The following is a 22238-nucleotide window of genomic DNA, read 5'->3' as shown; positions in this document are numbered from 1 at the left end:
CAGAGCTATACGTTACCATGGAGCCCACACTGTCACTAACTGCATTTTTAAAGAGATATTATCAAACTTTTGCAAAAAAAAGTGATTTCCAAAAGAAACAGAGTCTACGGTATATTTTATAAGCATATATCCAGAAAGTCAAACTGACTGAGCAGTGAAAACAGGTTAAAAATAAAGATAATAAAGATAGAAGCTAAAGCTGCAGATCACAGTGTGATACCATTACCTGGTGATCTTCTTTGAGTAGAAAATGTATTTGCCTACTGGTTTGCACTGGCCTTTGTAGTTAGTTGCTGTTGGATTGATTCAAAATATAGCCAGTCAGAAAACTGAGGAGTTCAATCCTCGCACACTTCCTTAAAATATGAATGGTATTCTTTGGGCTTGTGCAGGATTCCCCATCATTCCAAGTCCAAGTCACTGCAAGTCGAGTTGCGAGTTGTTTGTAATTTAGTCAGATTTGTCATTCAGGACCGGGTCCTAGTCATGTAACTCGAGTCCACACCTCTTGTGTTCTTTCATAAACTACATGCATTTGCACATGTGACACGGAACACGTCAACCTGATGGCAGCACACTGAACTTCACATAACACTAAAGTGTCGGCTCGTCATTCACATCCACGACTTGAAAACACAAACTGCAAGGATGGAATGGAAGACGTCCCACGTCTGCTTTTCCTGTGTAAACTTCCGGACCCTTCACCAAACCTGCACCTCACCGTTGAGCTTGAACATTTTTGGGTCCCCTACCGCCCCGCCCGACCAAAATACTGACAATTGTCACAAACACGGGAAACCCAGCGGCCCGGGGGGAAAACTGTTATCGAGTTATTGGCCCGGATCACGAGAGCGGTGGTTAGGCCTCTGCTGCGAGGCGTTCACGCTCCGCCGATCGGACGCCGACCGCAGCCAAACACGCGGGCAACAGCTGCCTGCCGGGCCGGCCGGCGGAGAACACGTCCACACTAAATGAAAAAGACACCTCTCTCTGCAAGCAGAAAAGATGGTAGTGTTGTGTTTAAGTGCTGTCCCTTTTCAACCCCAACCCCAACCCACCCCCCCACATCCATTTGCCATCATTATGTACTACTGCCCCCTACTGCGGGACTGTGGCTGTGGCGCCCTCAAGGTCAGTGTCTGTGTGAGAGGGGGGGGGGGGGGAGGTGGAGAGGAAAGCCAGGCAGGGGGGCCCTTTACTCCTGAAGAGGCTGGAACAATCGATGGCGAGCTACCAGCAGCCACGGGGGCCCCCGAGGACCCTCACAACACTGACATTAGTGGAGATGTCTTCCTCCATGGGGACGGTGGGCTGTTGGGAGTTAATGAGGGAGGTGGGGAGGGGGGGGACGGTCCAGAAGCTTGAGGACAAGTGTGGATGGAGGAGGGGGGGGGTGGGTGGACAGCTCGTCAGCAGCTTCTCATGTGTGAAATGTTCTCCTGTACGCTCGCTCTGATGGAAACAACTCGGACGATTTGACGCTGGTTTCACAACTATGTGAAAAAAATGTCTGTTATAGCCGTACGCTGAGAAATGTGACATTTCAGCAGCAGGACAGAGATGGACAGGAGGACAAAGAGCTGGACTTATTTGCAAATGCAAGCCCCCCCCACCGATATAGATTTGACCACGTCTATTCAGAAAGTGTTCCGTCTGCTCTTAAACATAAGCATTAGCTCAGCAGTGGCGCATTTATTCCTTTAAAGGTTGGAAAAAAAGTCAAATGTGACATTCATGTGCACCTTGCTTGAGTGTTTAGAGTAGTTGCATCTTCAAATATATTCCCCCCCCCCCCACCCCACCACATACTTTCAACTCAAGTAAATGCATCACAACTGGGCTTTCCTCACTAAAACCCTTCACAGGTCTTCACTCCAGCAGAGCAGGACAGCATCTTCACTCGTTTCATTACTACTGGACAGAACTTCTTAAAAGGAGTTATTCTGTTAATTAAAACCAGAAGATTGACAATTTAACTTCTTCTTTATTACAATCGATCGGGCTTCACCCACACCAAATACAATCAAACATCAACATGTAGCAGTGTGCAACAGAAAGAAACCATATAAAAGTTGAAAAGGAGACTTAAGAAGCAGAGGAGTGCGGAGGATTGATGGGGGAGTGATGGGGGAGTGTGGAGGACTGATGGGGGACTGATGGAGGACTGATGGGGGACTGATGGGGGAGTGTGGAGGACTGATGGGGGAGTGTGGAGGTGGGTGCTTAGGCACTGCTCTTCTTGGGTCTGCCTCTGCTTCTCAGGGCGAGTCCAGGTGATGTCTGGGTGCCCATCTCTACCAGTCGGGATTTGGGGTCGCTCGCTTTTCCAGTGCCGGATACCTTCTTTGGTCTCACAGTTTTTTTGGGACTTTTCTTCACTCCATTGACCTCTGCGGAGGGAAATTCATCATGTTTAAGCGCTGAAGCCAAACACACTATCTTCTTCATGTGATAACAAATCATTTGACAACCGCTTGCTGTTACTGGTGTCTTTGACTTCCGTCAGTCTAAACTTAGTTAACCATGGAGACATTGTGAGCGGTTACGCATGTTGGATTATAGGTTCATTTACAGTCTCTACGCTCATTTCAATAAAAGCACAAAGACAAAACACGAAAAGAGTTCTTTGACACAACGGAACACCGGAGAAATAGGAAAAGGCGTCTTGCATTTAATTTCTTGTTGAGTTTTTTTTAAATAAAAAAAATTAACCGGTTAGTTACCAGGTGATGTTTGTCAAGCTATGAAAGAATAGTGGCTCCTGCTGAGGAAAAGGACTAAAGAAGGAAATATTTACCTTTTTTCTTTGTGACTCTCTTTTTCTTGACGAGTACTCCATCCGTCTCACTCTCATCTGCTTCATCTGCCACTTTCTTTCTCTTGGTGGTCTTCTGGAAGGAGGAGCAGAGAAGAAAATGAGGGGCGGGGCCATCGACTTGTTAGTGACCAGAGGAGGAGGGGGGGGGGGTTTGATTAATACACTGTGTACCTCAGTGTGTGGAAGTGACTGGGATCATTATTTTATGTGTTCAGCAACATCAGGCTTTGTAAAACTAAATGTAACAAATATATAGATAGACGTTTATTATTTATTATTAAAGCAACTTCAAAAATCTTCAAAATGAACTTTTACTACAATTAAACTTTAAACCTTTAAATGAAGCAGCAAATCGGTCAAAAGTTAAACAGGAATTCATATTCCAGATGATAATTGATATAGCAGAAACACAGAACTGAAGTGAATAGATCAGAACCATTGCTCTCAAGGTGTAATCTGATAAACACTTCTGTTTGTGAAGTCATCTCACCAGCCACCAGACACCGATCCATCAAACGTCAGACTATGTGCTCCGCTGTTCTGACCACAGAGCATCAAACAGAAACACTAGTGTGATTAAACGGTGGGGTCAACAAAGATGGAGGCCTCTCAGAACCACTGCTAGTGCAGCGCAGCGTTCCCCATCAACCAGGACTGCATCGACTGTCTCTTCTCAGGCACTTAATGAAGGCAATCAACCCCTCTCCCTCCTTCCTGGGCCTCTATAATGAAGCTACACTCTCAGCCTGAACTATCACTCACACTCTGCTGCCCCCCCCCTTTACATTTTTCCCTCCGTTATGACAATTGCTACCCCATGATCACCACACGGCGCCCGCTGAGGTGAACAGATTGGCGGGATAATTATATACAATAACCAGCGCTGGGGCCCGGTAACCTTTCGGCTGAAAACTCCATGTCCCCGGTGACATCTTCCATATGCACCGAGAGAGAGAGAGAGAGAGAGAGAGAGAGAGAGAGAGAGAGAGCGAGAGAGAGAGAAATGAGAGAGAGAGAGAGAGAGAGAGAGAGAAATGAGAGAGAGAGAGAGAGAGAGATGAGAGAGAGAGAGAGAGAGAAATGAGAGAGAGAGAGATGAATGTGTGTGTGTGTGTGTGTGTGTGTGTGTGTGTGTGTGTGTGTGTGTGTGTGTGTGTGTGTGTGTGTAAGAGAGAGACATCATGTCATTGTTCATATGAAAATATTGATGAGTGAAGTGAACATTTAAGACCCAAAGAAACACGTCACTGAGAACTGAAGTACATCAGACAACTAACAACTCAATTCAAGACATTTGAATTATTCATAAGCATTTACATTGATGAGATTGACTGTATCCTTGAAAAAAAGAAAGGATGGGAGGACATTTTTTTAACCAATGCTTAGTAATACAAATGACTACTGCAGTACTATGAAGCACCGGTGGCTGGCGGACCGTGACAATTTAGTTTCCTTGACATTAGACAGAGATAAATGAAAGTATGTCATCACAGAGAAAGGACATCCTCATCGTATGTTGACCGTGTTGCCCAGAGGACAAGAGACGGACGGTGGAGGGGAAGAGGAACGAACAGGACTGCATCAGATGATTCCATTTTATTCTGAACGTATGAGGTCTAACGTTACTGGATGATAAAGACATATTCTAACACTTCCTAACTAAAGATGAACAACATTTTTACATAACTGTATTAAGAGCATTCTTGCACTTCAGCCTCTTCTTACTGGACTTGCAGTATAATTTGAATACGTTAAAAAATAATATCTAAATATAACTAATCCACTCACCTCACCACGAGAAGAAAAAGATGACATTCAGAAACAGTGGAAAGTAACTGAGTACATTTACTTTAATACTGGATTCAAGTACTAGTTTGAGATATTTCCATCTGTAGATTGAGATTATTAAATAAAAATATGATGGGATGAATGACTATGTGTTATAAATGAAGCTACCCAGCAGTAGTATTAGTCCCTTCTTTCAAAGCTGCAACATTAAAGTGATGCTTTGATAATCAAAATCCAAACAGGCTATACAATATAATGTTAAATTATATTTAATAACAATATAATGTTAGAACATCAGAAATTAGCCATCCTGCATAATAAGGACCTACTAAGATTTGTTTTAATCAATACAAATACAATCTATCATTTCCTAATCATTTGAAATGTGTTTTTATATAGAAAAAAACACTATAATTTATTTTAACAAAATAAAAGGATAATATTTCGTATTTCTGATTTCAGAATGGTTGAAATGATTTTTGGGACGTTGGCAAAAAAAAAAGAAGAAGAAATAGTCTGGAGCCTTGTAGACCAGCTGCTTTAACCAAACAACTAAATAGTATCGACGGCAAAAAAATCGTGATCAGGGAACTCTAAAAGTTATATTTGCTCCTTGATCCGATCTGTGACTGACCCGTGATACGACCCGAACCGTGGTTTTTATGGCCCGTTGCACCACCACTACTAACAAGCCACTGAAATATCAGTCTGTTCAGCTGCTGAATGCTCCACTATGACCACCAGCTAGTCTCTGACCGTCCGTCGGCTGTTTGCTGCTGAGCAGGTAGAGAACAGTTAGAGCTGCCTGCTGAGGTTGAAAACAACACAGAGCAATGAGAATGAACCTGAACAGTGAAGTTGTGGGCCAGCGAGCTAAACAAAGAGCCGACACTCACTATGAAGCTATAAAAAAAGAGTACATTTTGATAATACTCGAGTACTTTTACTTCAGTACCATTTGGGATGTAGGACTTTAACTTGCTGCAGTATGTTTACGCTGTGGTTTTGCTACTTTTACATAAATACTAATCCCTATAGGCAGCAGTGACCTCTGCGGTAGCTTAGCTAAAGGGCTAGCCATAGCTCAACATTAGCCTGTCTACATGGGCTACACGGTACGACATGATTCACACGCCTGTGGTGTAACAGACAGTAGTTAATCCGTGATCTGTTGTGTGTTTCAGTGTGTGTGTGTGTGTGTGTGTGTGTGTGTGTGTATGTGTGTGTGTGCGTGTTCACCTTGGCGACGGGTGAAACACCTCCACTGACGGGAGTGAACTTCAGCTTGCCGTCGTCTTTAGTCTGGATGTCGTCCAGTCCGGCCTGCAGGATGGAGCGCAGCTTCTTGTACGGCGGTTTGTCTTGGTACCCCACGGACTTGACCTCCTCCATGAACCTCTGGATCTCCGCTACACAACAGAGCGACGCCGTGGTCATCACAAACCAAAGCCTGCAACTAGCTGCCGGCCTCTACGCCACCATCAGTGGTACCGGGTAAGTGCGTCTCTCATATCTCATTTTTGTTGCGTTTCCGTCCACGTCTGGTGACGGGGGCTACATAAATGACCCTGACTGGACTCGGACGTCTCTCTCTCTCTCCGTCACCATAATGTTCTCCTCCGGTCGCAGCGTCTCGCCTCATTCTGTGTGGTGTGACTTTCCTCAGACTTGACACGCAGTCACTAACACACTCACAGATGGAGTTGTAAACAACACTTTGGTTGTGCTCAGCGGAGCAGAAGGAAGGAGGTGTGACGCTCCGTGTTCCGTCTCCTCCGCCTGAGCCGACGCGCTGCCTGCAGGTCAAAGTGCCAACAATAAAATGGCAACTCTTACCACGGCGAGACAACAGACGTCGAAGTCGCCATTTACAGTCGGAACTCTAAATGTTTACTGAGGCGCGTCATCGAACTTCTATCCTGATGAGAATCAAGCAGGTCTCGCTCTGAAGGGCCATATCTGGTGTGTTAGTCTGATTCAAAAGAAGGGCAGTCCATGGCTATGACTTAATGAAATCAACTCTCATATGCTTAGAAATTATGACAAACACACCTGCAGATGTACAAACCTTCACTGTATTGTGAAGCTACTGCCACAAAAATGAAAGTTAATTCCACGTTACTGGTGATTTTACCTCAATGGTTCAGCAGTGCATTTAAAGAGATAACGCTAGCAAAGTAAAAAGTGCAGTTAGCCAGTATTTAGCCAGTGTTTGAGCTCCCATTTTGAGGATATTGGGCTATATTTAAAATCGACTTCAATCTGAGGGGGAAGAAGCGAGGACTGTGTGTGTGTGTGTGTATACACCTCTGTGCACATGTTGGCTGGGTATGGTGAGGTGCTTTGGTCTGGACCCTTTTCTATCAATGCTCATTCTGTTTAAGGACTGGTTCAACCCTCATCACACACAGCTGGAAGCTACAAACAATGCTGTGCTACCGGGCTATCAAGCAGCTGGAGAAAGTGGAGGGTCATGGGTAATACTAGCCAATTGTTTTACTGGTTTCTATTCTTAATGGCCATGAGAAGTCTGCCTTTCTTACCTGGCTTGTCTTGAGAGGAGAAACACTTGGTCATAAATTCAGAGATATTTTCTTGGCTCCTGTAAGGAAAAAAAAACAATAAAAGTCTGAACATTCTCAGTTTAATACAACTTTTAAAAAATTGCTAAGTTGCAAATTCCAAAGGTTTGCCTGCGTCGATGCAGCAGACACACTCATGCATTCAGTGACAGAACTGGAGATCATGCAGGTGAGCCCCTCCCACCTGATTTTGGAGTCCCTGACGTAGAGCGGATCCTGCAGCTTGTCCTCCCAGGGCAGCCGTCCACACAGCCACTGGACCATGCAGTAGCACAGGATCTCCAGGTCGCTCCGCCTACAGGCAGCTGGAGCCAGACAAGCACATCAGAGGAGGCAAACACTGGCAGCATGAATAGCAACAGCAGCATTACAAGAGGAAATGCACCGTTACCCACCGGTGTGAATGTTTCTCTCTTACAACAAATCCATTATAGGAGTAGTTCCACATTTTTGGAAAATGATTGAAATGAGAAGATTCGTATCAATCCCATGCGGCTTTGGGGAATTATTTTTCAAATGTATTTTTAAACTAAAATGTGTTATACGAGTAGTATTATGAAAAATGTCGGACGTCAACAGATTTATCCTGTAAAACACCGCTAATTATAATTTATTTTTACAGGTACATGAAATTTGACTTCTGCATTTACCCATCCTGAGAGTTTTTAGGAGCAGCGGCCGGCTGTGAAGCTCCTGAGGAGCGACTTGGGGTTCAGTGTCTCTCTCAAGGAAGATTTAACGTACAGACAGGAGGTGGAAGAAGTGAATAAAGATGTATTCTTCCAATTAAGAAGTTGGAAGCCAGTTTTTAGCACTTGGGAGATTACCTCAAAGTGAGGAACCACATCTGCTACGAGAAGCAGCCAACGAGGCCTTCTCTCTCGCTCTGCCTCTTATACAGCCTTTCAAAGGCAGAAGTATCTCACATGAATAATAACAGATGTAATGTTGATGTTTCCAGGTTCAAGATCCCACCTGTCAGTTTATCCTTATTTGTGTGTGAGACCAGATCCCAGACTTAAAGCCCTGGCAGTCAGGTTTGATGTTATAGAGCTGCTAGTAGTGCTCTTGTACCTACTTGCTCCTTTGTGGGCGTCGATGCTCGTGAACTCGATGGTGCCGTCGTGACATCTCTTGGGGTCCTCCTTGTACTCTTTTATGACACTGTCGGGCGCGTACCTATATGCCAGCCCATAATCTACCAAGTAGACCTAGAAGAAGACAGTGATTCAGACATGCACAGAGAGCACTCAACACTCTATACATGTACACACCATGTGTTTCCAGGAATCAAACAGAGAGCATTATGCCCTTTTACAATTTAAATTCTAATTCCACCTACATAAACTTTATTGTTATTACCAAGTCTGCATTGTGCATGTAAGCCACAGTTGGTTATTGAATTTAATTAAGAAACGTGCAGAACTAAGACCAAACATACGTCTCAGTGACTCCAGGGTAAAACATAAAAATAGCAGATACAAATAAAAAGAATAAAGAAACAACCGTACCTAATATTAAATCCTGAGGGGCCGGTTTTTAAATTGTCATTTATAAATAGCTCTTTAATAACACCACCAATGATACATTATTAATCTTCAAATTAAATATTTGTCCCTGCCTTGTTTGCTAGAAAAAAAGCGCTTAGCTGCTGCCATCTAATCTCCACACACACACACACACACACACACACACACACACACACACACACACACACACACACACACACACACACACACACACACACACACACACACACACACACACACACACACACACACACACCTCTCTCCAGGCCTTAATTGAATCTAATGAAGCAGCACAAGCGTGTTACGATCAAAAAAACCCAATCACCTCGCTGCTTTCAGGCAGCAGTGCTGAGGTCAGAGTAGCACCTCAGATCACCAACATTAACAAACGTTTCAGGTTGTGGAGACTCAACAGAGAACTTGAGGATTCTAGTCACAGGAAGCTCTCACTTCTACTGACCTGGTTGGGATCGCTGTGGCTCAACATGAGGTTGGACGCCTTGATGTCAGCGTGAACATACTCATGCTCATGGACGTACTCCAGAGTTTCCAGCTAAACAAGGAAAGAAAAAGCAAGCGTCAGTGCAGGAGGGAATGTGAATGTGCTGGAGGTGGTCACAGGAAGTGAATGATATCTGTGCAGTTTGGACACAAAACTAACAATAACCTTTATTAATACCAGGTAGAAATAAATGCAATGGCTCAGATTAGGGATGTCCGTTTTGGTTTTATGTACCCGTTGACTAACCAGTTCATAGTTAAGACAAAAATGCAGACTGACGTGACACACAGGAGGCCTTCCTTTTGTACCGGTGCTTCATTGACTCCATGAGCATTTCAAAGCGCTACATCCATCTAATTCTAAGGTTTGTGTTTCGTCGCCTTGCCTTTAATTTAACTTGCTGAAGTTAATTGCTGCATACTGATCCGGTCACAGGTGGCCACCGATGGTTATCAGCTGATATTAATAATAATAAATAATAGTTTGATCTTTGGTCTGAATAAAGTGCGATCAGAAGAGTCGATCAGATTCCGAACTGAAACATTTACAACAGTCCTCTGTCTGCTTTCTTGTCATGTATGAAGGCCAGCAGTCTGTGAAAGCCAATGCAATTCAGTGGAAAACATGAAAGCAAAGTGAAACCATGTGACGATGAAATAACCAACCAGCCGAAGACCGAGCTGCAGGACCAGTTTTCTGGGGAACCTCCTTCCACATTCTTCAAACTTCTTCTGCAGATCTGTGCCGAGCCGGTCGATGACCATGAACCTGTACCTGGAAGAGACAAAGAACACACAAGTGTGTTATCTGCATAAATCAATAGACATACGACACTGCACAACAGCAGAACCTTCCAATGGACCGATCAGGCCGTAGCGCTTCATTCATTTCAGATTTCTCAGACAGGGTTCCTGCAGCTTAAAGCAAATCAGATTTGAGGCTTTTTGGAATGGCTACATTGCTATGTGCATTTGAGTAAATAGTCTAATTCATTTCATTTAGAAAAGAGGTCTGTACATCCAAAAGCTGTTACATTAATAAAGACTTTAAATCTTGTCATGAACTGCGACTCCCCCTAAGCCTGAAACTGTTGCATGTGTGGGTCGTTTCCAAAGAGAAGTAAAAATCCTTCATCAGTGCTGATGATGAAACTAAAAGTGGCAAAAAGGATCATCCTGGTCAAAGCCTTACCTTTTCCCTCCTCTCTCATGCAGACCTGAGCCCCAGTACCTGGGAACGCCCAGAGTCTTCAACTTGTGAGACTTCATCCAGCTCTGAACTGCAGGACGAGAGGACATTCATCAGAAATGTTTGAGGCACTTCTTCAGGCCAAAATGTTCAAAAAAGCATGCGTGTAAATCTCTGAAATGTACTTCATGTAAATCAAAGACAGCACACAGCTAACTGGAGCTGGTGATGCTCAAAGTAATAAGAGTATAATTCTGTTGAGGGGGGGGGGGGTTGTCGGGCAGCGCGGCCGCAAGCTAATCTGCTGCTGGGACAAATATTTACCAACAACGTGAGATTCCAGCATGAATAAAATATGAGCCTTTGGTTCCTTAGTAATATAATAGTTAATTGTCAGGGGAGATTGACATTTGGATTGTTATTATATAAAATGCAAAGCTGTGGCCTGGGGGCCAATGGAGCTGCCACCAAAAGCCTCCCTTCCTCTGCAGGGCCCCTCAGTGCCTCCGCTACAAGATTGTCTTTTTTAATTAAGAAAGTTGGCTTTCTTTTATTTGTTTGCCCTGGTGGTGAGACACTGTGTTGTGTTATGATCACATGGCTCCCTTTAGCTTCGTGTCGTACTGCTAGGTGTGTGTGTGTGTGTGTGTGTGTGTGTGTGTGTTTATAAGGAATGATAAGTCGACTTACTCAGGTCAGGCTTAGCAGCTCTCATGTAGAACTTGAGCTCAGAGAACAGCGGTCCATTGTCACTGGGCTCCTGTGGACACAACAACAACAACTGCATGTATGTCTAGGTTCAACTTCACCGGTGTGAGCGCTGCAGAAACAGGTGCAGGTCAAATGATGAAATACTATTCAAAAAGTCCAGAGTATGACTGTTCACAGTTCCAGACCTTTACAAGTAGTCCCAGACATGTACAACTAGTTCAGAGACCTCTACAACTAGTCCCCAGACAACTAGTCCCCAAACATGTACAATTAGCCCCCAAACATGCACAACTTGTTCCCAGACATGTACATGTAGTTCCAGACCGCTACAACTAGTCCCAGACCTCTACAACTAGTCCCAGACCTCTACAACTAGTCCCCAGACCTATACAACTAGTCCCCAGACCTATACAACTAGTCCCAGACCTCTGCAACCAGTCCCCAGACCTCTGCAACTAGTCCCCAGACCCATACAACTAGTCCCCAGACCTATACAACTAGTCCCCAGACCTCTGCAACCAGTCCCCAGGCAACTAGTCCCCAGACCTCTGCAACTAGTCTCCAGACCCATACAACTAGTCCCCAGACTGCTACAACTAGTCCCAGACCTCTACAACTAGTCCCCAGACCTATACAACTAGTCCCCAGACCTATACAACTAGTCCCCAGACCTCTGCAACTAGTCCCCAGACCTATACAACTAGTCCCCAGACCTCTGCAACCAGTCCCCAGACCTATACAACTAGTCCCCAGACCTCTGCAACCAGTCCCCAGACCTCTGCAACCAGTCCCCAGACCTCTGCAACCAGTCCCCAGACCTCTGCAACTAGTCCCAGACCTCTGCAACCAGTCCCCAGACCTCTGCAACTAGTCCCCAGACCTCTGCAACTAGTCCCCAGACCTATACAACTAGTCCCCAGACCTCTGCAACTAGTCCCCAGACCCATACAACTAGTCCCCAGACCTCTGCAACTAGTCTCCAGACCCATACAACTAGTCCCCAGACCTCTGCAACCAGTCCCCAGACCTATACAACTAGTCCCCAGACCTCTGCAACCAGTCCCCAGACCCATACAACTAGTCCCCAGACCTCTGCAACTAGTCTCCAGACCCATACAACTAGTCCCCAGACCTATACAACTAGTCCCAGACCTCTGCAACCAGTCCCCAGACCTCTGCAACTAGTCCCCAGACCTATACAACTAGTCCCCAGACCTCTGCAACTAGTCTCCAGACCTGGATGTAGTATAGTCCTCTGCAGGAAAGTGCACATGTGGCGAGAATGAAAGAAAAATACATTCTAGAGGTTGTTTAGAGTCTTACCACTTTGATGACATAAGGAGCATTAGCACCCACAGGTTTTGCAGAATTCTCATCCGCTGGGGACAGGAAATTAATCATTTCACAAGTTAGAGGAACGTTAAACACAATGGCGGGCTTTGCAGGTTCTATCCTGCGCAGCATAAAGTTGCATTTAAATACATGAAATAGCTAAGTATTATAAATGATGCTGTCTTAAGTTTAGTTTGAGAAAAAGTCTGCAGTCAAATCATCCATAGATGTCTTTTCACAATACACGTTTGACTTTTGAACAGATTCATCTCCATCTATTATTACCCAGATATATGAGACCGAAGCCCCCCTGGCCGATCGGAGCCCCCAACTTCCAGGTCTTCTTCCCGGTGTCTGTTAGGACCTCGCCGGGTGGGAACTCCTCTGCCAGCTTCCTCTTAGCCGGAGCTCGGCCTTTTCCTGCCGCCTTTGCTTTAGGAGGCATCTGCAAAGCACGGTTATCTAGCATTAATTAACGTCACATGTTAACGTTAACTTCCTTCAGGCTTTACAGCCAAATGCATCGTGTGTGTAGGTGCTCTACGTGTAGTTACATGGAGCCAATAGTTACACTGTTAGCATGTGACCGAATTTGAACTTATCGACACCTAAATAACAAATGAGAGGTTTCACTTTCAGTGCTACATGGGTGTCACGTTATTCTATTCACCAGTTTAGTTACTAGTGTTAGCTAACCTCTACCTAGCTTCGCACGTTACCCAGTAGTAACGGTAACGTTATCTGCAGCTTTCACGTCGGATAAACATACTTTTAGCTAACACAAATTGCCAGTGTGTGTAGTTCAAATATAGCAGTCTCCTTTCTTATGACAAAATGGCGTTAAAAGGGAAGAGCAGGTCGAGGAACGCTACGCGAGGTGGCGGACAGAGTAACGTTACGCTTTTATAAATGTCGGTTAAAGTTAGCTGTAATGCTAACCACGCCATCGCGTTAGCATCGAAATCTCACGTTAGCTGCTACATGACGTTTGATAAGAACAGCTCCTGGATATCTGCGACGTTGTCCGTTGGACTAAGAATCGCTTACATATTTTATTAAATGATAGGATGAATACGCACCTTGACTTGGTGTTTATTGTCTGTTAAGCCCTGAGCCGTAGGAGGACCAAACTTCCCGCAAAACTACCGGTCAGGAAGTAGCGTCACGACGCTCTACTATTCTATTGGTGGAGAGTCCGCTGCGTGTCTTACGACAAATGCGTAGTAAGTGTATGTGCTTAACCTCAGTGAAGGGAGTATGAGGTGTTCTACATATACAGTCTATGGGGGTTTACTGAGCAGGTAAGACGGAAGCCTTTGTTCCAATTCATAGTTAACGTTACATATTCCACAAAGACAGTTCAACGTCAGTGGTGGTTTGTATTTCATTAATGCTTTATAAACATGCAAATGTGATTAACACTTGTGTCTAAAACGCTGTTGAACATAACGTCAGTCCACTTTGTGTAGTGCTGCATTGTTCACATCTTCTGCTGTTGACTTGTCCCTCGCGCTTCAAGAGTTTTTGATAAATGTGACTGTAGCCTCAGGTTCTTTTCTTGGGTTGTCAACAGCTGATAAAAAATAGTGTCTTAATTGAACACTCAGGATGCAGCTATAGCTTCATCTGTGACCTCAGCACTCTTCCTTCTGACACATGGTATTAGTGGTAAACACTTGTATTGTTACGGTAACATATAGAATCAAAATCTACTGTATTTACTTGGGCGAAATTGTGACAACATCAGATGCCAGTTTGTATTTGTTTGATTTACAGTGCAGTGAAAACCACTTGATCAAAAATGATTAACGCTATGAGTCACACAAAGCTTGGGACAGAATCATTCTTATACAAGTACTTCCAAAAAATTCGATTGTAATCCTCTTTTTTTTTTTACTTTACTCCCCTGATACTGTATTGTATAAATACAATTGTTGTTGTAATGCATTTGAAACATTCAATAAAATTCACTAAATAGCAAAGCTGTCCATTTCATCACTTTATATGTATGTCATAAATATACAAATGTAAATTAGATGGTAATCTGCATGATAAATACATTTTAAAAAATGGTTCTAATGATCATTTGCTTTAAAAGTGATCTATTTTACCCAGACAGCTGTGATCACAAGAAGAGTTTTCCACTGCAACACAAACATAAAACACCTGTTAAAACCGCATTCATTCATTTGTTGGCCACGTTGGGGCATCTGTCTTATCATCACCTTATGTAGTTGTTATGGCTAATTTGTTAGCAAACAGTTGTCTTTTTACACATCCAGCAGACACAGAGCAGCATTAGCATTCAGTTGAGTCATGTTTGCAAGTCCAATATACAATCTCCTTTTATCTCTGGTTTGGTCTTACCAACTCCTGAGGGATATGTCTTTTTTTATTGCTAAATGCTCAAATATGTTCAACAACCAGTCTCTAAATGTGATGAGAGTGGAGTCTGTGGTCCAGAAAACCAAAACGATGAGTTAAAATAGGCTAAAAAGCTCAGTGGTGCTGAGTGAAACTACAAAGTTGGTTCAGTGGGTTATAATTATCTGTGAATTAGTCACCATGAGTGACACATTTCATATAGTAATTTGAACTATTGTTAATATGATGTGATATAATATATTAGTATGTCTTTAAAGTATGAAAATAACCTAAAGTAATGTTAGGACATGTATATGACATCTTAAATAAGATGTTTTAAAGATATACCATACCTGCCCATCTCTTTGCATATATTGTCCTGAATGTTGCTGGAATTTGCTACGTTTGTATAGGTATGTAAATGTGCAGAGCCTTACCTATTTTGAATGTGTCATTTGATACAAACATATTGGGTTTCGCTTGCGAGCTCGCGCACAACTCATGAATAAGATATTGATTCTTTAGTGTCTTTTCTTTCCAGGTGATCACAGAGCGGAGAGAGCAGCACTTCACATGCAAGAGGGCAGACGGTACAACTGTTTGTACGTCAACTGTTGCGCACATTTTGCGCTGCCTCTATATATTATTATTATTATTATTATTAGGTCAGTAACTGTTGCCATGGCTGCTGGAGGAGATGCGCTGGATGTTGACACCTTGAGTGTTTAGTGTTCAAAGTGAACTGACCCTTTGCTTTCAAATCCCAATTGGAAGCTCCATGGTGGAGTCCTAAACAGAGGGATGACCCACTGTAGTGACAATGACGAGCAGAGTGATGACGGAGCAGAAAAAGCCAGCAAGGGCCAGAAGAAGAGAAGTAAAGGAGAAAAGCATGTGTCTTTCCCCCCGGATGAACAGATAGTCTCCGGCTTTGCTGAGCACAGGGACACGGACAGAAAGGGTAAGCTGCTGTTTAACTTTGTGTCCAGTTGAATGTAAGTCTGATTTAATATCGCAATGATGTCATGATGTCATTTTGGTGACCTTTGGTCATCTGCATTAAAGTCACCATTAAATGGAAAGGGTTTTTTTTTCAACTTATATGCGATTGAAAAAATAAACATCCAATTATTCAAAGAATATCTGCATTGTCCTGTATATATTGTTAACAGCTTGTAGCTTGTTTTAGATCAATTTCATGTCAATAAAAGGAATATTAGTTTCCAAACTATACACAAACTAAAAGCTACTATTCTTCAAGAAAACTTTTTTCAATGTTTATAGTTGTTTTAGTAATAGTTAAGCTATTCCAACTACAGTTGAGCAGATTGCTATAAATGCAGATTGGTCTGTACTTGTATAGCGCTTTTCTAGTCTTCCAACCATTCAAAGCGCTTTAACACTACATGTCATCATTCACCCATTCATACACTGATGGCAGGGGCTACCATGCAAGGTGCCACCTGCCCATCAGGACAATCTGCTCATACATACCCATTCACAGACATTCACAAACCGCAGGAACAGTCTACGGAGGCAATTTGGGGTTAAGTGTCTTGCCCAAGGACACATCAACATGGACTAGCGGAGCCCGGGATTGAACCTGTGTGCCTGCACTGTATCAATGGGTGTGAATAGCTGAATGGCATGTTGTGTGAAAGCACATTAAGTGGTCGGAATACTAGAAAAGCACTATACAAGTGCAGTCCATTTAACATTTAACTGAAAGGGGAACCATCTCTACTGTTTTTGTTAATGGAGTCTGGTAGCTTTGAAGAGAGCATAGATAAGTTTCACTTTTAGTTCAGTTTCCAGTTGAAAGGACCTTTTCCAAGGTAAAGCAGTGAAAATATTCTTTTCATATTATTCTTTTCGTTTTGCTGCTGCCCCCATCTACAGCAGTGCATTACTTTGCCATTGTGCTGGTTCTCCTGTCTGTTTCTTCAAACTGGGGGCGTGCTGACCGTCATCTACTGTAGGTAATACACTGACTATGGAGAAGAACCTCATACAAGCCCACGTTACAAAACCCAAACTATAAACCTGACATGATCACTTTGAGATGCTTGCAGTTGATGCTACCAAATGTTGTTGGTCAAGTTCAAACTGCTTCTTTAAAACTGCAGTGCCAGGCTGTGTTCTAAGCTAGGCTACCATGTCCCAGAACTATTATGGATTCACAAATATTAAATCAACTAATCTACTTATCTGATCTGTAAATTAAAAGCAAGCACTAAATACTATTTCTCTTCCTAGTTTGACATTTTGTAAAATGCACGATTCTACGTCAGGATGTGATTAGCTTAGCTTGACTCAGCATGACGACTGGTAGCAGGTGGAGACAGCTGTCCTAAACTAATAATTTACATGTTCATCATTTGTTAAGCTGTACTTAAACGTTTTTACGCAAAGCCACTTGCTGTAACTGTTTAAAGGCCGGGGTGCCGACATCCCAGTTTCTTTGTCACCTTCCGATTGTCAGACAACGGAAGAATGTTTCAAAGCAAAGACACACAAGATGGCTCCTTCTAAAGCCACAAATTGTCTTTTTTAAATTTCTGTTTGTGTCCGTATAAACAAACAAGATACAATGTGCTCATCAGCTAGAGTTGTTTCTGTTTATATTTGAACTTTGGACAGAGCCAGGGTAGCCGTTTCCCCCTACTTCCAGTCTTTATGCTAAGCTAAGCTAATCACCTCTTAAATGACTCCAGCTCCAGTGAAGAGAATTACAAATAGAACGTAAAAACAAAAACAATCCTCCTTAAAACACAACTGATTCTTTTTATTTTTTTTATTGCCACATAAATAAATACTGTGATCTACTGTTCATTTCAGCCTTTTAGGTATAATTTCAATAACTAGTTATTTTGACCTCGATTCACAGCTAAAAGCTAAAAGCTGCCCAGGTCTTTATTTATCTTTGTTTTATCCTCCCTAAAATGTATTCAACTAAATACGTTTTAAAATGCAATCCAGTTTTGAAGGATACACAAGGATCAAAATGTTTAAGTGTTTCCATCATAAAATCCTCTGTAGTCTCTCACATCTGGAACTTCCTATCCCATAAGGCTGTGGATGATAAACTGAGATGCCTGATTGGTTGATTTATTGCTCAGACAGACATTCATGTCCTTCTCACTTCTCGCTGACTGCCATCTTCCTTGTAGTGTATACACACACACACACACACACACACACACACACACACACTCAGAGCAGAGCACAGTTTACCGTATGGCATTTCTTAGCCCCTTAAGCACTTTTGAATGGTTGCTGGTGGCTCACTGGGATGCAGAGACATTAAAGCAGTGAATGAGTGTATTCTTCTATTTTAGTTGACAGCTGCCTCACCTTGACAGAGGTAATGGTGGCGTACCAGCAGAGCTGCAGCAGACACCAGGTCCAACCCAGAGCTCACATCCTGCAGCAGCTCCAGGTACACAGCTTCACATATCACTGTTGGTCTTTGTACATGTCAGTCAAGCAGCATGAGGCAAGTCTTTTTGTTGGGTTTACTGTTTCTGTGGGTGGTGCCGTCTTCAGTGACTCTTACTGCTCATACTGCAGCACAGTAAGTTACTGTATATTTGTGTCAAACTGTAGGGATGTCACAATACCAAAAATGTTGCCGTCTATACCAATACAAGTGAAATTCTACGATTTTCCAAATCGATACCACGGTAAAAAACAGATCAATGAACACTTTGAGCTAGCGTTTGGAAAATAAACAGTTCAAAAGTCCTTCTCTAATATCTATTTTATATTGCTGTGAAAACATCTCCCATGTATTTATTCAAGTTTCTCGCCAAAAACTAAATTTTACAAGACTACATTCGAACACAACATGATACCATTAGAACCAGGCGGCAACTTCTGATTCTGCCAAGTGAAGCCGATGCGGAAGTGTCTTAAAACTTGCATTCTCTCTGCTGGCCATCAGGGGGCGACTCCTCCGGCTGCAAAAAGAAGTCTGACTGTATAGAAGTCTATGAGAAAATGGTCTCAATCTCTTGTTTCAAGTCTTCTTCAAGACAGCATGATGTTCATTTAGTAAATTATGGTCCATTTAGAGTCAAATAGACCATAAAGCAGGGGATGCTTTAGGGCGGGCTTACTGTGATTGACAGGTCGCTGCCACTACCACAGACGTATACGCCGTCTCTACGTCTTCCAAATATGGTAGTCGGTACGGCAGTCCACAAACCAATGGGTGTCGTCACGATGACTAAGTCCACTTCATGTATACTGTCAATGAATAGAACTTACCATCACCTAATACTAGTTTTTACTGAATAGAGCTGGAACACATTGTAACAAAAGTCAATGCAACCTCCGTTAACATTAGCTGTTAGCTCTGCAGGTCTGTGCTGCCCACCGGCTGCTAACAGCTAACGTTGACTAGCTCTCCTCCCGCCGATGTCAACACAGATTTGTTGTTCACAATGCGCCATTATTAGGGAAAAAATATGCTCTCCCTCCCCTCGGGACTCTGCGTATTGTAAAAAAACGTGTACCGTTCTTGAGACATACCTACCAAACTGTGTATCCCTGAGGGAGTACACTAATTGCAGGAGCATGTTTTAAACTAAATCCCACAGACACTAAGAGCCAGCACAGACCAGAAGACATTTTAAATAACAGAACTTCTGTATTACTAATACTATAAGACTTATTTTTTCATTTTCATATCACACTTTTACATGATGATGTGGGGGTGCATAACTTACACAACTGATCTCAGAGAAGCTGTGTTTGTGTGTGTGTGTGTGTGTGTGTGTGTGTGTGTGTGTGTGTGTGTGTCAGCTGCCTCCTTCCCTCCCACCCCAGTTTCCTGTAGCACTCTCCTTGGATACAGCTCATGTCCCACTCAGACTAATCTCAAGGTCCACCATCTATTAGCACGTTTCTGACTACGTCTTCTAACCGTGGCTTGAACTAGATGTTGCAGGTTCTGTCCAATATGAAAGTTCATTCCTATCCTAAATTATTTAAATTAATATTACGCTTTGATTGAACCGCTTACAATTTATAGTCGTTATTAACTTTGTGAGTACTGCTCTCATCTCCCTCATTACCACCACTGAGGTGCCTTTGAGCAAGGCCCTTGACCCATTTCAGAGGTGTTGCTCAGTGGCCAGCAGATCAGACTGTAGTGGTCCTGGTGTCAATGTGATCAGGTGGCTCCTGGTAGAACCAATGGCTGGATCTGCAAAAATACAACCATACTAGTAATAAACTACAGTCTTCCTTTAAAGCTACTACAAGAAAACTAATTTGGTGTTGATTTTGGCGGTCCCTGTGGACAAAATTGGTAGTGTTTCTAAGCACCTTCAGAAATCCATTTCACTGCAGCAGGGTCTGACGATCTGCTCCATGCAGTCCTGGTTCTGGTTCTCCTGTGCCTTCCTTCCCTCCAGCGGGCCCAGTAATAAAGCCTGGTCCTCCAGCAGCGTGTACCAGTTAAAGGTTCCTTGTAACTTCGCGTTTGATTCTACTGAACATGATGTTTGCCATAAACCTGAACACATCACCAGTAAAGAAAACAGATCCTCATGCTAGAGGTCTAAACTCCAGCAGAGATGAAACCTGCAAAGTGAAATATTGCCTTTAGAAGAAGTGTGTGTAACTCTGTTCTGCTATGCAACATCAGCAACTCTGCTCATGAAGTAAGTGTACCATGCAGTGATATTACAGCACTGCAGAAAGGATCGATACTAACACCATAACCTGGTGCAACTGGAGCCTCACGTGCTGTCAGAGCATATCCGACTGCCAACTCAAGCTTTTATTAAAACATGTAGCAGCGCAGGCTTACAGACACACATGAACAGTGAGCATACGTACAGTATGCACACTGTGACACAGTGAGTGTGTATACACACTTACTAAAATCCCTTGGATAATTCAAATCATTTGCTTCCATCAGCCTCAATCAGGCTTATTGCTGCAGAGCGCTTACAGCGTCTCCACTCCAAACAAGAGGCTAAGAGCAGGTTAACTGCAGCAAGGCTCAAGTTAGTGTGAATGCAAATAATTCACAGCTGTAAACGTGTGCAGAGTGGTGTACCACACGTAAGTTAATATTGAGGCAGAGGCGATAATTGAATGGCAAATATTTATTGTAGGAGTGATTTATATTTTGTTTTCTTTCTCTCTATGAGTCATATTTGTTTTTCTTTTTTCAATTGGTTTCATTAATTTTCCACTTATACATTTACTGTGTGTATTTATGCAACACATTCTCAGACCCAACTGGTTAAATACGGACGCTTGGTCAGCGGCTCTACGCTCCAAACTGGGACGCTTTAGGTTCCCTTCTTGCGTCAGTTTTGGACGTCAGGGACTCGTTACAGGGACTCGTTACACATACAGTCTCTGTATTATGTAGAACGTCTTTATACAAGTGAAGACATGTTTTTAGTTTTCAACGTTTGGTGTGTTGTTCTTGCATAGATTTAATGATATTTTTTTACTTTACTTAATCAAACATTGACCACTCAGAATAACTTATAATCACATTATAATACATTATAACAGTGATTATGATATATAACGACTATGGAAATTATAATACACTATGATGCTTGCAAAGAGAAACAGTCAGTGACCAGAAATTGTGAACTATTGTGATACTTGACCTTTAGTTATTATAAAAGACTTCATAATGTGTTGTGATTCTTGTAATAAAGCAGTATGAATATTTACATGGGTGTATAATTATGATTATACGGTGCTATAAGTAGATTCTAATGCATTACAGACACAGGCTCATAGAAAGTGCTACTGAAAAAAGCCCTCTGATTGTCTTTAAATGGTAAATGGCAAATGGACTGTACTTGTATAGACTTTTCTAGTCTTCCGACCACTCAAAGCGCTTTAACATTACATGTCATTCATCACCCATAAATGGTTGGCGTAGATAATAAACACAGATGAGTCTGTGTTTCATTGATTGAAGGCTGTTAAGAGGAAACCTACGTGTTTTCAACTGCTGCCGTCACTACGAGGGACCTCGGCTGAGAGTCACCAACACAGACACGATGGCGACGACGTTTATGACAGCAAACTATTACAACGTGTTGACTGATCAGAAATGCTTAACTCAATGAAGTCAAACCTCTGCATTTATGTCATGGTGTTTGACGCTCATGACCACAGATAGTCGGAAGCATCTAGTGACTCGTAATTTCTCATGAGTGTAACGTAACACACTCCGCCAAATACATGTTTATATCTGGCCTCAAAATACTGGACCACTTGCTAATGTGTTCTACCCACTCACTGATAGCACATATATCTGAAAAGACAAATTGTTTTAGGTTGCATTCGTGATCTTTGGTGGTGTCCTTCCGTAGCTTGAAAAGCAATCACACTCCGCCGTACATCCATTGCTCACACTTATACGTCATCATTGTTTACAA

General features: G+C 42.8%; 2 protein-coding genes across 3 annotated transcripts in view; one reads left to right on the top strand and one right to left on the bottom strand.

Annotated features, from left to right (window-relative positions):
- Positions 1-1964: 1964 nt before the first annotated feature.
- On the bottom strand, positions 1965-13603 carry vrk1 (VRK serine/threonine kinase 1). 2 transcript variants are annotated; one of them, XM_068718044.1, is made up of 13 exons: positions 13530-13603; positions 12736-12895; positions 12442-12497; positions 11098-11167; positions 10411-10498; positions 9885-9993; positions 9178-9270; positions 8267-8399; positions 7373-7493; positions 7150-7208; positions 5846-6015; positions 2798-2891; positions 1965-2390 (listed from the first exon to the last, which is right to left on the bottom strand). In XM_068718044.1, the coding sequence occupies exons 2-13, from the start codon at positions 12893-12895 to the stop codon at positions 2224-2226; spliced, it is 1320 nt and encodes a 439-aa protein (XP_068574145.1). In that variant the 5' UTR covers positions 13530-13603; the 3' UTR covers positions 1965-2223. The 2 variants fall into 2 exon arrangements, with proteins under 2 accessions (XP_068574145.1, XP_068574146.1); XM_068718045.1 differs by having other exon boundaries at positions 2798-2888.
- Positions 13604-13701: 98 nt separating this feature from the next.
- Positions 13702-22238, top strand: part of si:dkey-288a3.2 (protein phosphatase 1 regulatory subunit 37) — a 66688-nt gene continuing 58151 nt past the window's right edge. Inside the window, exons 1-4 of the mRNA XM_068717986.1 lie at positions 13702-13751; positions 15356-15404; positions 15589-15775; positions 18153-18253. Coding sequence (XP_068574087.1) covers positions 15616-15775; positions 18153-18253 — 261 coding nt within the window. The 5' untranslated portion in view covers positions 13702-13751; positions 15356-15404; positions 15589-15615. The remainder of the gene's footprint in view (positions 13752-15355; positions 15405-15588; positions 15776-18152; positions 18254-22238) is intronic.

This window comes from Cebidichthys violaceus, unplaced genomic scaffold, assembly GCF_023349555.1.
Source record: "Cebidichthys violaceus isolate CVI_PGR_0920_01 unplaced genomic scaffold, fCebVio1.0.p SCAF_22, whole genome shotgun sequence".
In the NCBI taxonomy this organism is placed as follows: Eukaryota; Metazoa; Chordata; class Actinopteri; order Perciformes; family Stichaeidae; genus Cebidichthys; species Cebidichthys violaceus.
This window is presented reverse-complemented; position numbering and strand designations above follow the sequence as displayed.